At 37.2% G+C, this 15,132-nt stretch overlaps 2 protein-coding genes across 4 annotated transcripts in view; both read left to right on the top strand.

Moving 5' to 3' along the window:
• Positions 1–15,132, top strand: part of EIF3E (eukaryotic translation initiation factor 3 subunit E) — a 542,077-nt gene that overhangs the window by 179,179 nt on the left and 347,766 nt on the right. The window lies entirely within an intron of this gene.
• Positions 1–15,132, top strand: part of RSPO2 (R-spondin 2) — a 187,000-nt gene that overhangs the window by 122,909 nt on the left and 48,959 nt on the right. For all 3 annotated transcript variants that reach the window (XM_079105326.1, XM_079105327.1, XM_079105325.1), the window contains one exon: positions 2,385–2,573. In XM_079105326.1, the coding sequence (XP_078961452.1) occupies positions 2,385–2,573 (189 nt within the window). The remainder of the gene's footprint in view (positions 1–2,384; positions 2,574–15,132) is intronic.

The following is a 15,132-nucleotide window of genomic DNA, read 5'->3' as shown; positions in this document are numbered from 1 at the left end:
AGCTGGGTCTAGGGTTTGAATAACCTTTATGCTGCTTTTTCAAATCTGTAATTATGTTCAAGAGCAGAAGGTAAGCAGCAACTCCTCTCACATGTTGCAGAGGGCTCTGTAGTGTGGCTTTGATGTAGCTCTGGCCAGCAACTGACTTTGCTATAGTGTCTCGACTGCTCTCATTTAAGGACATCTCTTTCATAAAACAGTTATATATGGCTTTTCTACATACCATGCTATGCAGTCTTCATGCCTCTGAACATTCCATTTCTATTGCTCTACCCCAGTTTTCTGTACCCTACCAACCCCTCCAATTTTTCCCTTTCTTGAAACTCGAAATCCCAGTTTTGGGTAGTTTCCCAAACTGGTACCAAGAACAAAACCAGAATAAAACTTCTTTAGAAGGCAGCCGGGAAATGGTAGGTAGTATAGGCTTATTTTGGGGGAGCTAGGTGAAAGTGCTTTATATGTCAATAATTATCCACTCAGGGTATAGTGTAGGAAGTATACAGGAAAATTGCCTCAGGAATAGAATGCTGAGTGAAGAGACAGGTGGGCATGGATTCAGACTCCACAACTGTACAACTGAGAAGTAATAAGGGTGTGAGATTTGAGCAGAATAGTGGCAGTCACAAGAGTGAGGAACTAGCAGAGGATGAAACTTGAAGCAACCTGAGCTATTGAAGTTGTAGGGACTGGAAATCGAGAATGAGATCTTGAATTGAGGATAAGAAACCGGTTGCAGTCTTGAAAAATGTGGTCTTGGAGGTCATTAAGTAGGGGTGGTGGAAGTAGAGGCAGTAGAAAAACTGCCATTTGCAGGAAATAGGAAAGTTACATTGGTCTGGATCATTGCTATGGAAACATGATTATAGCTTGACTGAAATTGACCATGTTATGACCTACTATCTATGATTGCGTTTATGAGAATGCAAATTACATATTATGCACATGAATATAAAGGGATATCCAATAATCGCTCCTGAAGAGGTGATTTTTCCATCTGAATTTGTTCCCTAGCCTGCCTCCTGCAATTGTAGATTTACTGAATTAAGATATCAGAAATGTTTGAAAATATAGGAAAAAAAGTTTCTGTAGCACTTACTGATTATGTATTGACACTTCATTTTTTCCTTACATGCATGATATCTTTATCTTTTTTTTGACTGCAGGCTTTGTTTTCTGGTTATATAACTATCTCCTACTCCACCATTGAACTTGTGTACAATTTCTATTTTAGATTTAGAATTTTCATTCAATATAATTTGCATATTGCTTTTTTCCATATGGTATTTAGTCCTTTATATATTCTATAGATAATCCTTAGATATAAGTTTAAAAGTCTCTTAAAATGTCTGTTTCATCAGGTTCTTTGAGTATGAATTTTCCTTTTGTGGAGCTGGACTTCCTCACAGAGGTTTGCCTGTTCATGTGGTTTGTTCATTTGATGACAAGGTAGTTTTTCTATGATGAAACTTACAGGTCTTAGGATTACAGAAAATTTCTAGAAGGTATTCTTTCTTTTCTCTTTGTGGGTTTTTCTGGATCTGGACAAGTTTTTATGTGACCTTCTTGATTTAGGGATCCTATCTATTGTGAAAATTTGGCTCTCAGACCTGGATGTCCTGCAGGCTCAGGGTTTGCTTTAGTCAACTTTTCTCACTGCTGTGACTAAAGGACCCAACTAGAACAACGGTAAAGGAGGAAAGGTTATTTAGGGACTCAGTTTCAGAGTTCTCAATCTGTAGACAACTGGCTTTATTCCTTAGGTCTCCAGGTGAGGCAGAACAACATGGCAGAAAAATGAGGCTGAGGGATGCGACTCACATGATGATCAGAAAGTGAAGAGATCTCCACTTGCCAGATACAAATATATACCCCATAGCCACACCCCCAGTGATCCACATCCTCCAGCCACACTTCACCCATACCACTGAGTTAATCCCATCAGGGACTAATTTACTGATTAGGTTAAGGCTATAACCCAATCGTTTCTCCTCCAAACTACTTGTATTGTTTCACACGTGAGCTTTTGGGGACACTTCACATCCAAACCATAACAGGGTTTCTGTGTGTCATGAGTTCTCTCTCTCATATTCTCCTCTCCTCATTCCTGTGTTGGAATCCATTTCTCTGGACAGTTGGGTGGGGGTTGTAGTGCCTGACATGACAAATGGCTCTCAACTCCTTTTGTAGTCTGGTTGTGTTACCAAGTCTGGTTGTGTGTTAAACTTTTAAAAATTATTTTGCTGGGTGGGTTGTGGTACTTTGTTTAGTACCTCTATGTGAGTAGAGCAGAAAGACAAGACTTTTGTCCCCTCACCATGGTATTCTGACCAGATCCATGAGCATATTCATGTTTAAACATGTTTTATTTGTTTTTTCTTTTACAGCTAGTTATGTATCAAATCCCATTTGCAAGGGTTGTTTGTCTTGTTCAAAGGACAATGGGTGCAGCCGATGTCAACAGAAGTTGTTCTTCTTCCTTCGAAGAGAAGGAATGCGCCAGTATGGAGAGTGCCTACACTCCTGCCCCTCAGGGTACTACGGACACCGAGCCCCAGATATGAACAGATGTGCAAGTGAGCATTTAACTTTTGTCCATTCTACTTAATTGAATATGCAACTTGGAGGATAAGCTAAGCTGAAAACTGACTTAGAAAATGTCCATTTGTAATAGGCTAGAGAAATAGTCTAAACTCAAACTTGAAAAAAATTAGTAGGGTGGGAATAAGGGCACTTTTTCTTTATATTTTGTATAGAAGCCTATAACAGGGTCACATGCTTTTTCTTTAGTTTAACTGAGGTTCTTAGACACATGCTGGTTAATCTTTGAGGAATACATACTCTTTGCTTATAAACAAAACAAAATCAAAATACACCACAAAACAACCCCCCCACCAACACACACACCACAAAGAAATTTACATATTTTATACTGGGAACATTCTCTTTGACCACAGTTTCTACAGCTCTTTTTTATCCTTTTATCTGAGTTTATAATACCTACATTAGTCTTGCCTGCAACTAAATAAAAGCATTTTTGGTTTCTGTAAAGCACCATTAGTGATAAAATATTCAGTATTTGGAGTCCTAAGTTGAACCATTATGAAAATGGTTGCCAAGAAGTGTTATTCTGTACATAGGAATAAAGGTACAGCTGCTTATCTTTTTAATCTAAAGATCACTTCTAGAATGATCTTCTAAATTAAGTAGAAATTAGAATTTTAAATGAAATACCAAAGGAACAGTCCTTTCTCAGATTTTAAGGAAAGAAAGAGTTGGGAAAAAGACTAGGGATTGAAATGACAAATGACTAAGCATTAAATAATTTACTACATTAAGTGCTATATCAGTAAACATTAAATTCTTCTCATCTCTCTCTCTCCTATTAACATGGTGTGTATGTGACTATTTGCCAAGATGGCCTTATCCAAGGACAATTACTTTGGAAGGAGACAGAACTAGGGGAGGGGTGATTAAATCTAATAAAAGGAACTACATACATTTAAAAATAATGTGTTTGGGGAACAAGTCTCTCCTGCCATGCTATTTGGCATTTTGGTACAGCAATTCTGTTTTGTAGGACTTGTATTACATCAATGAACATACAGTGTCTTTTGTCACTGCCCACTAAATATCCTCTGTGTCTCAAATTACAGCAACAAGAAAAATGTCCTGAAACATTTCCAAATGCCCTGGAATAGGAGAGTGGTACCCATTGGGATAAAAACCACCAAAGAGCATGTGCTTAGTGCAGGTGTGGTTAGAACTGGGAATGGAAAGGAGACTTGAGCACAGCTGATAAAGGCTTTGCATGCCAGCCTAGAGTCTGCACATTACGTAGGGCACTGAGCTGGTGGTGGATTGTAGAGCGCTTTATTTGAGAAAACTCTAGCAGAAGTGAGGGAGATGAATTGGAGAAAGACAAAAAGTAGAGGAAAGCTATTGCAGTGATCAGATTAGAAATCTTGTAGATGAAAAGTTTGTAGGTGATGAGTTCTAGAGGAAATAGAATCGGGGGGATTGGTAACCATGCACAGTGGGGAAAAAGGAGAATTAAATTTGATTCTAAGGTGTCTAGCTAAGTTGCCTGGGTGAATAGTAGCAGAAATACTTAGGCTTACAAAGAATTTGGATTTATCTTCATTTCATGGAATTATTGGGATTAGAGTTCCTCCAATAATCCAAAGAAATGTCAAAAGATTGTCCAATTTTTTGCAAATATGTATTTTCTTCTTAAGACATATGATTGGGACCACCTAATAATGGGACCTTGAAATAGTTTCCTGTTCATATTGCTTTAGATTACCTATTGGGGGGTTGAGTCATGACTGTTTTGTGCAGTTTTCACTCCAGGTAGTCAGTGCACAGGGAGGAAGAGGCAAGGGTGTAGAAGGGTTGAGGCATTTATACTGGATTCTGGAACTCACATCCTATGTACTGTATGTGGGCAACACAGGGCTATACAATGTTTTACTCAACTGAGGACATTGGAGAATGAAAGGAACTGCTATTACTAATTTTGTAGGGGCATATAGCAAAAACCAGGACTTTCCTGGGCAAGCTGGTGTGAATGTCACCTCAGCCACACCTTTTGCAGATCATCAAAGTCTCCCTTAGAGCAATACTCTAGGTGGGTTAATATGCACATTTTGACTAAGTTGATCCTTTTTCTCAGAAATAGGAAAGAGAGTGACTGTAAATCAGCTTTGGAATGAGTCTACATATGAGAGTGGGCTTGCTGTGGTCATACTTAATACGTGTGAATGCAACCAGTGTTGTTGGTGTTTACTGGCCTAGAGGAAGTCATTACTACCTGGTACAACCAGGAAATACTTACTGGCAAGACTCCTGTGATGCAAAGTGAAAATTCCCTATCCCAATATTTCCTTTCTTCCTATTCATTTTGTCTATTCATGTTCCCTCCCCTCCATCCTTGTTTCTTTAGCCCTTGTCAGTTGACAAATATGCTATGTATTTAACTTGGTATATATTGTATAACTCTCCCCTTAGGCCATAAACCCTAAGAGGGAAGGGATTGGTCTTTTTTTCTTGAACCAGGCTCTTGTTAGGCAGATTAATGTTGGACATGTAATGTTAGACATGTTAAGATGCTCCATAAACGTGTATTGAATGAATACATAGAATGGAGACAGGGATGAGGAAATGGATAGAGAGACTGAGGAAGAATCCACAGGACTTGGACAACTGGAGGACACTGAATGAGAGTAAAGGGGGAAATTAAGACTACTGCTGGTTTGGGAGTGACATAGAATTTATCAAGGCATAGAATACAGGAAGAAGAGTGAACTTCCTAGAGGATGGTGGAGAATATTTGATTTGGGACCTATTGAGTTGAAGCTAAGGGGACCTTCTGGTGACACTCTCCAAAGGGCAGTTAGATGTAAGAATCTGGAGCCCTCAGGGGAGATCTGAACTGAATCATTTGTACAGTGAACAGAAAATCGACTGGGGTGGGGAGGGTTCTCAATATTAAACCCCAAGAATGCTGACATTTAACATTTCTTGCTGAAGATAGTGTATTTAAAAAATATTGGTAAATAAGAAATTACAAAAATGTGAATTTCGTAATTCTAGATCCAGACTACTTTTAACTATTTCTGGCATATTTTTTGATTCTGTCCTTGTGAATGTGTTTAGCTAGGGTAGTATAAAATTTTATTTTTGAAATGTAATGACATAGGTTTAAAATTAGTAATTTTGAACATATAAGCAAATCCACAATTAAATAGAACAATCCTTTAATTTTTGAACTGAGACCAGTATTCAGGTGTTTTTAGAGAATTACTGCATGTCAAGTTTAAGTGCTTTCAGAAATGTCATTCTTGAATGATGCAATTTAATGATCCATTTGAAAAAGAAATTAACAAATACATTTAAAATGTTAATAAAATCTGGACAAATGCAGACTACAGATATAAATATTGAGTACCATAAATTCTATATAATGTATGTTTAGAGGTCTGTAAAGATGCAGACTTTAAATGAATATACTGATATAACCCCCATATTTTCAGAATTGTAGAAGTGTTTGCTCTTCAGAAAATGGATTAGGAAGCTGGGGTTGTAGCTCAGTGGTGGAGCACTTGCTTAACATGTCTGAGGCATGGGTTCAAGTCTCAGCACCACTTCTAAATAAAGTTTTATCAACAACTAAAAAAAATCTTAAAATGGATTAGGACTACAATTTAGGAGCCTGTGGTCTTTATTTTGGAGTATAGGTAGGGTTAGAATTAAGGATGCCTAATGGAGAAGAGTACTGGTGAAGCTTTCCCAACAAGATCAGTGGGTATTTATCCTGTGAGCAAAGAGAGGGGCAGACTGTAAATTGGAGGATTTTCTAGGCTGCTTAATTGAGCAAACATTTACGACTTTTTATGTACCAAATAGAGGCAGTGTGTGTTTGAAGAAAAATTTGAAGGGAATCCAATGTGATAAGGACTATAATGCAGACCCACTGAGTGTTCAGGGAACCCATAGGGGTCAGCAGACCTGCACTTGGAAATGAGTGCATCTTCAGGTCAGACTCAGCTGAAAGTTGGAACTTAAAATTTCAGAAGTGGAAACTTGGAATATGAGGATAGAGAATCCCCAACCTAAACTGGGAGGACAACCAGTTTTCTTGTTTTAGAATTTCATCTGCTGGCCAAAGAGAGAGAGTTGGGAGAGTGGGTCAGAAAGGAGGTGTGGAGAGTGAGTAGGAGGCTGTTTCTCTAAACCCAGGGCAAGAATGAGAACTTCAGCTGAAGCAATGATACTGGAGATGGAGGGGAAGAGATAGAATTGAGAGATGAGATGGAATTAACAGAAGTTGGTGATTCATTGGACATGGACACACCAGGGAAGAGACCATGTAGGTTTTGCTTCTCAGGAATTGTTCACTGAGAGGGAATAAAACTCTGAGGTTTAGGCTTATTTGAGATTATTGATTTTTTGGTTCTGATTGACAGTGAAAGTAATTCAAGTTTAGAAACACTGTGTTCAACATGATAGTTTTGTAGAAATGTGAATTGAAGAGTTGGACATCCAAGTATTTTAGAAAGAATGAGATAACAAGGAGACCATTACTGAATTCTATCTCCTGTTAATACTGCTTGTGGATGCAGATAGTACCAGGAATATTTATTATGCTTAGATGCTTACCAGGATACTGTTACGTGTTAAACTGATTCTGGTGGGAATAAAATTGCCATGCCATATAGCTATGTCACATTAGTTAACCTTCAAGAATACTTTAGGTAAAGAAACATACATTGTAGAAACTACTTCCCCATCCAAGTGAATGACAAATAGAACCACCCTGCACAAACATGTACAGCTTGATACTTGTTAGGTGACTCTTCTAGCCCACATCCAAAACCTTTGTTCTGCTGTATTTGTTTTTGGTTGTAACTTTCCTTCCTCACTGCTGGACTAGGCAGTCTTATCTTTCAACTCATTCTCAGAGATGGAGATTGTTCATTATGAACACATACAACTTGAAACCTTTTCATGCTAGAGTGAGATATTTCTCAAATAGAGGTATCAAAATTACCTGTGGAAACACCATTTGGGGATTCCACTCCTAGAGTTTCAAATTCAGTAGATCTGAGCTGGAGTCCAAGAACTTGAGCTTTTAGCAAGTTTCCAGGTGATGCTGACAACAGCTGGCTCAGACTGCACTTTGAGAATCTCTGCTATAGTGTGGTTAGGTCATCACTATCTGTCACTAGTGATGGAATGGAAGACTTTGTATTTAGTTAGTTAACTTCTAAGCATGTGAAGATAATGTGAGGAGATGTGACTCCTTCTCCACCTCCCTCATGACATCAATATCTGCTTAGATACTGAGTTGATCATGGGACAATGCTCTAGGATGCTTTAGAAATGCTCTAAATGCTTCATCCCTAAAAACTAGGGAAAACCATGAGATCATTGCTCAAATATTCTGTGATTCTATTAGTACTTCCAGAAGTTATCGCCTCTTACTATTCCCAATTAATCTATCTCCCCATACTTTGGGTGAAAATGGCTATTTCAGTATTTTCTTAACCCTATGATGTAGGTAACCATTTACATATTACCATAGAAAAGACAAACTCTGTGAGAGGTCCAGAAACCTACCTAAGGAGACATGGTATGAAACAGAGCCAAGAATGGGATCCAGGATTGTCTCCAACTCTAATGCCTATACTTCCTTAGCCACACCATAAAGCTTCTCTTGGGGCAAATAACAAAAAGTGCATCACTGGATAAGTTTTAGAATCTATCTCCCCAGTTCCTCTGGCAAGGGCGGGTGGAAAAGATAGTTCTTCACTGTTAGTTGACACATTGGAAGAGCATTCTCTTGTGCTGATGTCTTTCACAAGTAGGACTTTGCCTTACTGTGCAGCCTGTGCTGGGTTAATGGGCTCCTGCCAGCTGGAGAAAGCTCATTACTGAAATGGCCTTACATTACTAATATAACAACTGTGACAAACTGGTTAAGACTGTGGTCATAACTTAGGTTAAGGAATCATTCCTTAGAGGAATTTGAGGATTATTCTGTCTCCTTATTGGAAAAACGGAGATGCAGTCTCTTGATTGTTCTATATTTTCTTCTTCAGAAGAAAACTCATCTCTGCAAGATAGCTGGTTACATTTGATATACCAATGCCTGGGATAAAACAGTTGTCCATTGATTTTAGTTTTAAGGGCTTGTTCCAAAATGCTTGGTCATCAGAGCCACACTTTAATTGAAGTCTGCCAGTCAACTGTTTGGCATCTTGCAGACACTCAATACATATTGAATTATTTCAGTGTCCCAGATGTCATGGGGTCTCTGAGTGCAGTAGGGAGGATTCCATAATGTTAGCAGCTCTTTTGGATCAGATACTATGTATCTAATAATGAATTCTTAACTGACACCTTTTATGGGGGCTAAATTCTTTTAAACAGCTTATGTGGTACTTATATGACTGTTAGAGGCAAGTACACTGAGGTCTAGAGAAGCTAAATAGCTTATTCAAAGTCTTCAACTAGTATGTAGTGGATTTGATACTGAAATGTATGTCTGATACCCAAATTTCTTTGATATTGAAGTTTGTTTTCTAGAGTATTCTTTTTTGTATTGGGGATTGAACCCTGGGGGTACTTTACCACTGAGCTACCACCTACTCCCCTATCCCCCCTTTTTACTTTTTGAAACAGGGTCTCACTAACTTGCTGAGGCTGGCCTTAAACTTGAAATCCTCCTGTCTTGGTCTCTTGAATCCCTGGGATTATAGACATGTACCACTGTGCTCAGTTTTAGTTTTGTTCTAGAAAGGGATTGATTTATAGAGATGTGGAACAGATCAGGTGTAAATATTTGTGTTTTATTTATTTTTTTGCTGTTTGTTAGGTTGGAGTGTAATGATTATAGAACGGTGAACTTCATTTTGGTATATTGGTACATGCATATAACATAAATTATTAGATTTAATGAAGACATTCCTTTACAATTTAATATAATATAAAAATGAGTGACTTTTTTTGATAAGCTCCTAAGTGAGTACTCTCTGGGAAGGAGTGGTACAGCAGAGCTCACTGGTGGGCCACAATTTGTCAGATGTGAGCCCTTTTCCATGTCCTCTTCCAGTGAGCTGGTAGGGACAATGATAATCAGTTGATTTTTTTTTTTTTTTCCCCCCTCCTAGTATTTAATAGGAAATACTTCTTTATTCTGTAGATTGAGTTCAAATAAAGATAAACAGTTCTTATTGCATTGTGCTGGAGAAAAGTAATAAGAGTGTATTTCAAAGAGTTCTTAAAGGAGAGACTGTTTCATCCAATTAATAAACACTTTCACTGATCAAGCAGACTGTGTGGCATTCATAGCCCTGCATGACCTGTCAAGTGCATGGAAGTTTAGCTAAAATTCATATGTATAAATCTGGAAGAGAATTGTTTTCCCCTTTCCTTCTTCCAGCCCTTCTTTTCCTTCTCTCCCTTCTCTCCTCCTGCCTCTCTGCCTCTCCTCAACCCCTATAAGTGTGGATGCTGAAGCTTACAGAGGAAGTATTTCTCCAAACTCCACCATAAGCAGTAGGGCGGCCTTGGTGTCTGAGAACACTGATGTCAATGGAATATACTTTTCATTGTACAGTTCCTTAAAAATGAACCATGTTATATAGAATTATAAACCAGGGTATTAGAAAAGTCTCCAAATTTCTTTGGCTATTTTTTCTTTAATGGTCAGTTTAAGTGTTTGAAATCCCACTAAGGATTTCAAGATGCACAGTTTTAACTTCTAAAGGGAGAAACCAATTTGTGGTAAATCACTTCTTTAAGAGAACACTGTGTTAGAAAGGTTATTACTGCTCTGATTTGAGCTCAGACAGTACCTAGCTTTTCAGGCTTAAATTACATAACCCACTTTGGAATAATAGACTCATGAGAGTTATAAGCAGACTATCTATAAAAACATTTCAGTAAAAGAGTAAAATCTCTGGTTGGCAGTTCCTTTGTTAAATATTGATCTCATCTGATTTTTACATGCATTTAAAGTCCAGTTTCCTCAGTATCCAATCTGTCCTTCCAGTCCTTCTCTCTATGTGGTTTATATGCACAAATAAGGCATAAGAGTTTTATTGTAGTATATAATCAGTACCTAATTTGGAAATACCTTATAATCTAAAGTATTTTTGCTTATAGAAAAATCATGTGATTTTGTTAAAACATATGAAGTGGATTGTTTCAGTGTTTGTTTTAAAGTGACAACAGTTGAATATTAAATGCATTAGTCATTCAGACACATCTGTCATCCTCTGCTAGGTAAGACATCCTTGCTAGTCCTGTGAGGACAGACTAGACTGCTCTATTGTCTTCATGGGGCCCTTCATTTCAGGGAGGGGATTATGGTGATCATAGGTAGTAAGTGGTAACCAAGAAGGAAGAAGAGTTTCCACAGTATCTGGGTGCTGGGAGGGCATGGGGTGCTTTGTGGAGATATCAGACTTGTAGCTCAGTATGACCAGGATGAAAGATGCCTGTGGAAAGGAGGCTGGAGGGGGAGATAGATATGTCCAGCAGGAAGGATCTTGGGTTTTAAAAGCAACGGTTTGAACTAGGTTCTGGATGTGAAGAGGTGCATTTGAAGGATTTAATTTTTAAGTTGTTCCATAAAATTGTGCATATTTATGGGTGCTATGTGATGTTTCAAAACATATATAAATTTATATAATGTTCAAATCAGGGTAAGTATATCAATCTCCTTAAACATTTCACCACAATAAAATGATAAAACATTCAAAATCCTATCTTCTGGAATTTTGAAACATATAGTACATTATCATGTAAGGCAGGGAAATGACATGACAAACTTGCAGTTTTGAAAGATCACAGTGGTCATTCTGTCAGCTGCAGAAGAGAATTCTTATGTCCATCATTGTGATCAGCACCAGTATGGTTAAATGATCAAGGATTTAGTAGGCTAGATAGTCGATAATGGATATTCACCTGTACACTGGCATGCTTGATGTGCTGGTCCATGGAGAAAGGCACAGTAACTGTTGTGAGAAGTAGACCTTATTTTATTTCTGTTATATAATTCTCTCTAGAAAACCCTGAGGACACTCTCCTTATCTGACCTTGAAGATTGATTATCAAGTATCTTAAGAACTAGAGTAAATAAATGATTTTTCTCTGACAAACATGACTGAGGTTTTCAATGCTCTTGACAAGACTTTAATTTTTTAAATGGTACTAAGAGCTGGAAAGTAATGACTGTTCAATAGAGGGGATCTTATTTTTCAAGCTTATGCTTCAGTTTCTTTTGGATTCTGTGGTTGTCTCGAATGTGATCCCATTATTTCCATAGAGAGCCAAGTTAAGCAACCTCATTCTATTTTAAAGGCATGTATAACCTGTGCTCTGTTCTTCTGTACAAGTAAGGCACTACTTAACACTTTAGTTTTCACTAACATCTTTTCATTTTCACCTGATGATCCTAGGGAGGCAACAGTAGCATCTCATGAACAGAGCAAGGACTGGACATTCTGAGAAGTCCACTGATGGGTATGAGGGTTGGCTGCCACTACATGCACAAAGACACCGTCATCAAACTGGACAGGCAGACACGACAAAGCCATCCTCACAAATAATCCACAGTACTAGGCATATGTCATACTGGTTTCAGTTCAAACACATTATTTTTTAAATTTCTTTTTTCCCCCCATTCATCACCTTTATTCACAATCAGTGCCACAGCAAGCAAGAAATGAGAAATTTATTAAAGTAGCATGGAATTTTGACCTATTGGCAACTGATCCTGAGTCATCTTTCTTGTTTTACCAATGTAGTGTGAAAGATATTACAGTAAAAACATTCCCATGTTGAGATAATTAAATTCCAGCAACTTCATGCTGGTACTTGTCTTATGCACATAGCCAGATGGTGATTGTAACATGTCACTGTGCCTCCCCAAGCTTAAAGGCTACCACTTAAAGGCATGCACGAAATGAAACCCTTTTTTTTTTTTCTAAGTGCCCCATAGATTTCAGTCATCCTGTCTTTGGGGTCGGCAATCTGTAGCCCAAAGACCAAATCTGGCTGCCGCTTTTTGTGTGTGTGTGTGCGCGCATGAGGGCCTTGGGATAAAAACAACTTAGATTTTTAAATAGGGAAAAAAATAAAAATATTTTGTGATACATGAAAATCTTTTTAACTCGCAATTTCAGTATTAAATAAGATTTTATTAGAAAATAACTGTTTCATTACATATGTACTGTCTGTGACTGCTTTTGTTCTACCCCAGAGTTGAGTAGAGTCGACTGAGACTGTATGGTCTACAAAGCCTAAAATATTTATTATCTGGCTCTTAACAGGAAAAGTTTGCTGACCCCTGCTCTGGCCTGTTTGGAGTGTGAAGGGATTAAGGGATTCTTTGTGTTTTCTTTCAATGAGGGTTGAGTGGAGGGCAAGATGTACATTAGCTCACGTATGCTTTTCCATTGAGATTTGCCTTTGCTAAGAATTGGAAAAACCCAACTCAGGTCTGAAGTTTGTTAAGCTGCTGTGGCTCCACCTTAATGTGGAAGAGTGACAAATTACCAAAAAAGGAAAAGCACAAGGAGTAACAAGATGTGAGATCTGCTACTGGCAAGAATTTAAAATCTGATATGAGATATTAATTTGGCTCATTATTCTCAAAACTTTCTTCATGATTATCAATTTTACTTTGAGGTCATTATATTTTTCTTACACCCTTCCCCCCATTAAGTGGAGGGAAAAAAAAAAAAAAAAAAAAAAAAAACCCTTTCAAACTCTTAGCATTGTATTCCAAGCAAATGTGTTCAAGCTTTAATTTCACTTGAGAATGATTTTTCATGTGCATTACTTGACAATATGAGAAAGGCATATTGTCATATATAAGGCAGCATCTTCATAGTTTTGCATTTTTTTGACAAGATTTTGTACAAGCCTGAGTGATTCTTCATTCTTCTTTTTATTTCTTTCTGGTGTGTGGATGGGGAAGATGTAAAATTTAAATATTAAGATTTTCTAATAATGCTACCAGCAAATATTTCACAAGTTTGAGTTTGGGGTTTAAAAAATGAATTGTTGCAAGACTTGGAAGTTAAAATGAGTCAAGAGGAAAAAAACCTATTGGTAGGACATATATTTTCAAGTTGAAATAAAGGGTACTATGTCATATGAGATAGAATGCCATAGCTATCTAGAAAACAATATACAAATTTCCAAATGGAGTCCATTCATGTTATTTCTAACTTGAGGATTAAAATCCCTATTGAGGCCAGGACTTCACTGTCTGCTAAAGGTAAGTCTGGTCTTTCCCCCTTATCCGATGAAGGGAGTAGGGTGCGGAGAAGTTGTTAACTTCTGCCTTTTAGATCCATTTCCTGACTCCTGGTTCTAGATGACTTTCTATGTAGGTGCTCAACAAATGATTGTGATCAGTTTGTTGAGCTGCATAATCTAAACAAGAACAAAGCGACTGTTTCTGCAGATAGTGGTCTTTGAATAGTATCCTTCATTTAGTAGTGCACATGTATTTACATACATTATTATATGTCAACATGAAATTATTATAATACACTACTATTGAAAGTATAGTTACATGTAAATTTATTATATGTTTTTCCCCATGTGGACTATCCTTTGAGTTTTCTTCCTTTCACCATCTTGGACTGCCATTTTTGTCTTGGTATACTATTCTCGTGGTAGCTCACATTCTTTGATCACTAATTACACAGTAGATACTGCAAGGATTTTTTTTTTTTTTTTTTTTTTTTTTTTGCATTAACCCTCTGAATTTCTTGATAGCTCTATGAAATAAGACTGATGTTACCCTCTTTTGATGGATGAGAATGTTAAGGCAAAGAGAGTGTTAGGGGACTAGTCCCCAGGCACGTGAGTGTGTGCCAAGATTCTAAAACAGATTTGCTAACCTCTGTACTATTTGAATAGTCACTGGATTCTCAGCATAACTCTTATTCATTGACTCTGGCTCTTATCCTAAGTGTCCTATTCTGCATTTGACATAATTGAATTTTGTCTGTGCTGACTATCCTAACCTTAAATTAATCTTGATTTGAATTCATTCCACTGGGTTTTACACAGACATCTATCCTGTCTTAGTAATGCTAGTTTTTTTTTTTTTTTTTTTTTTTTTTTTTTAATCACTCGAAGTTCAGTTGTAAATATGAGACTGAATCTTGAAACCTCTTGATCTGACCTTTGTTAACTTTAGGTTGAAATTTAATGAAGGTTTTAGTAAGCTGTATGTAGCTACACTTGTACAAAATAATTTTAGATTGTATTTTATAGTTTTCATCAATCCATATTATAATGGGATTACTGTAATAGTACACATTAAAATGCATGATTTTTGTAACATAATGCTTAAAAACTTAAGGGTATTTATAAACTATTGCAAGTTTTGGGAGGGATTGTTCCATAGTAGTATTTGAAGTGGTTGGAGAATTCTAAAAAATATTTAAATAACTTAAACCTCATATTAAGTTGTACAGTCTAGTATTTTCCATGTGAAAAATTGCTAAAAGCCTAATGCTGCTTTTTGGAACAACCTGTCCTTTAAATTTCTGCTTAAATTTTATCAAACAATGAACAGAGAAACCTCTAAGGGTTCCCAGGGAT

The sequence above is a fragment of the Sciurus vulgaris genome (assembly GCF_902686455.1).
Source record: "Sciurus vulgaris genome assembly, chromosome: 1".
Classification (NCBI taxonomy): domain Eukaryota; kingdom Metazoa; phylum Chordata; class Mammalia; order Rodentia; family Sciuridae; genus Sciurus; species Sciurus vulgaris.
The sequence above is the reverse complement of the archived record's forward strand: the minus strand, read 5'-3'. Positions and strand labels throughout refer to the sequence as shown.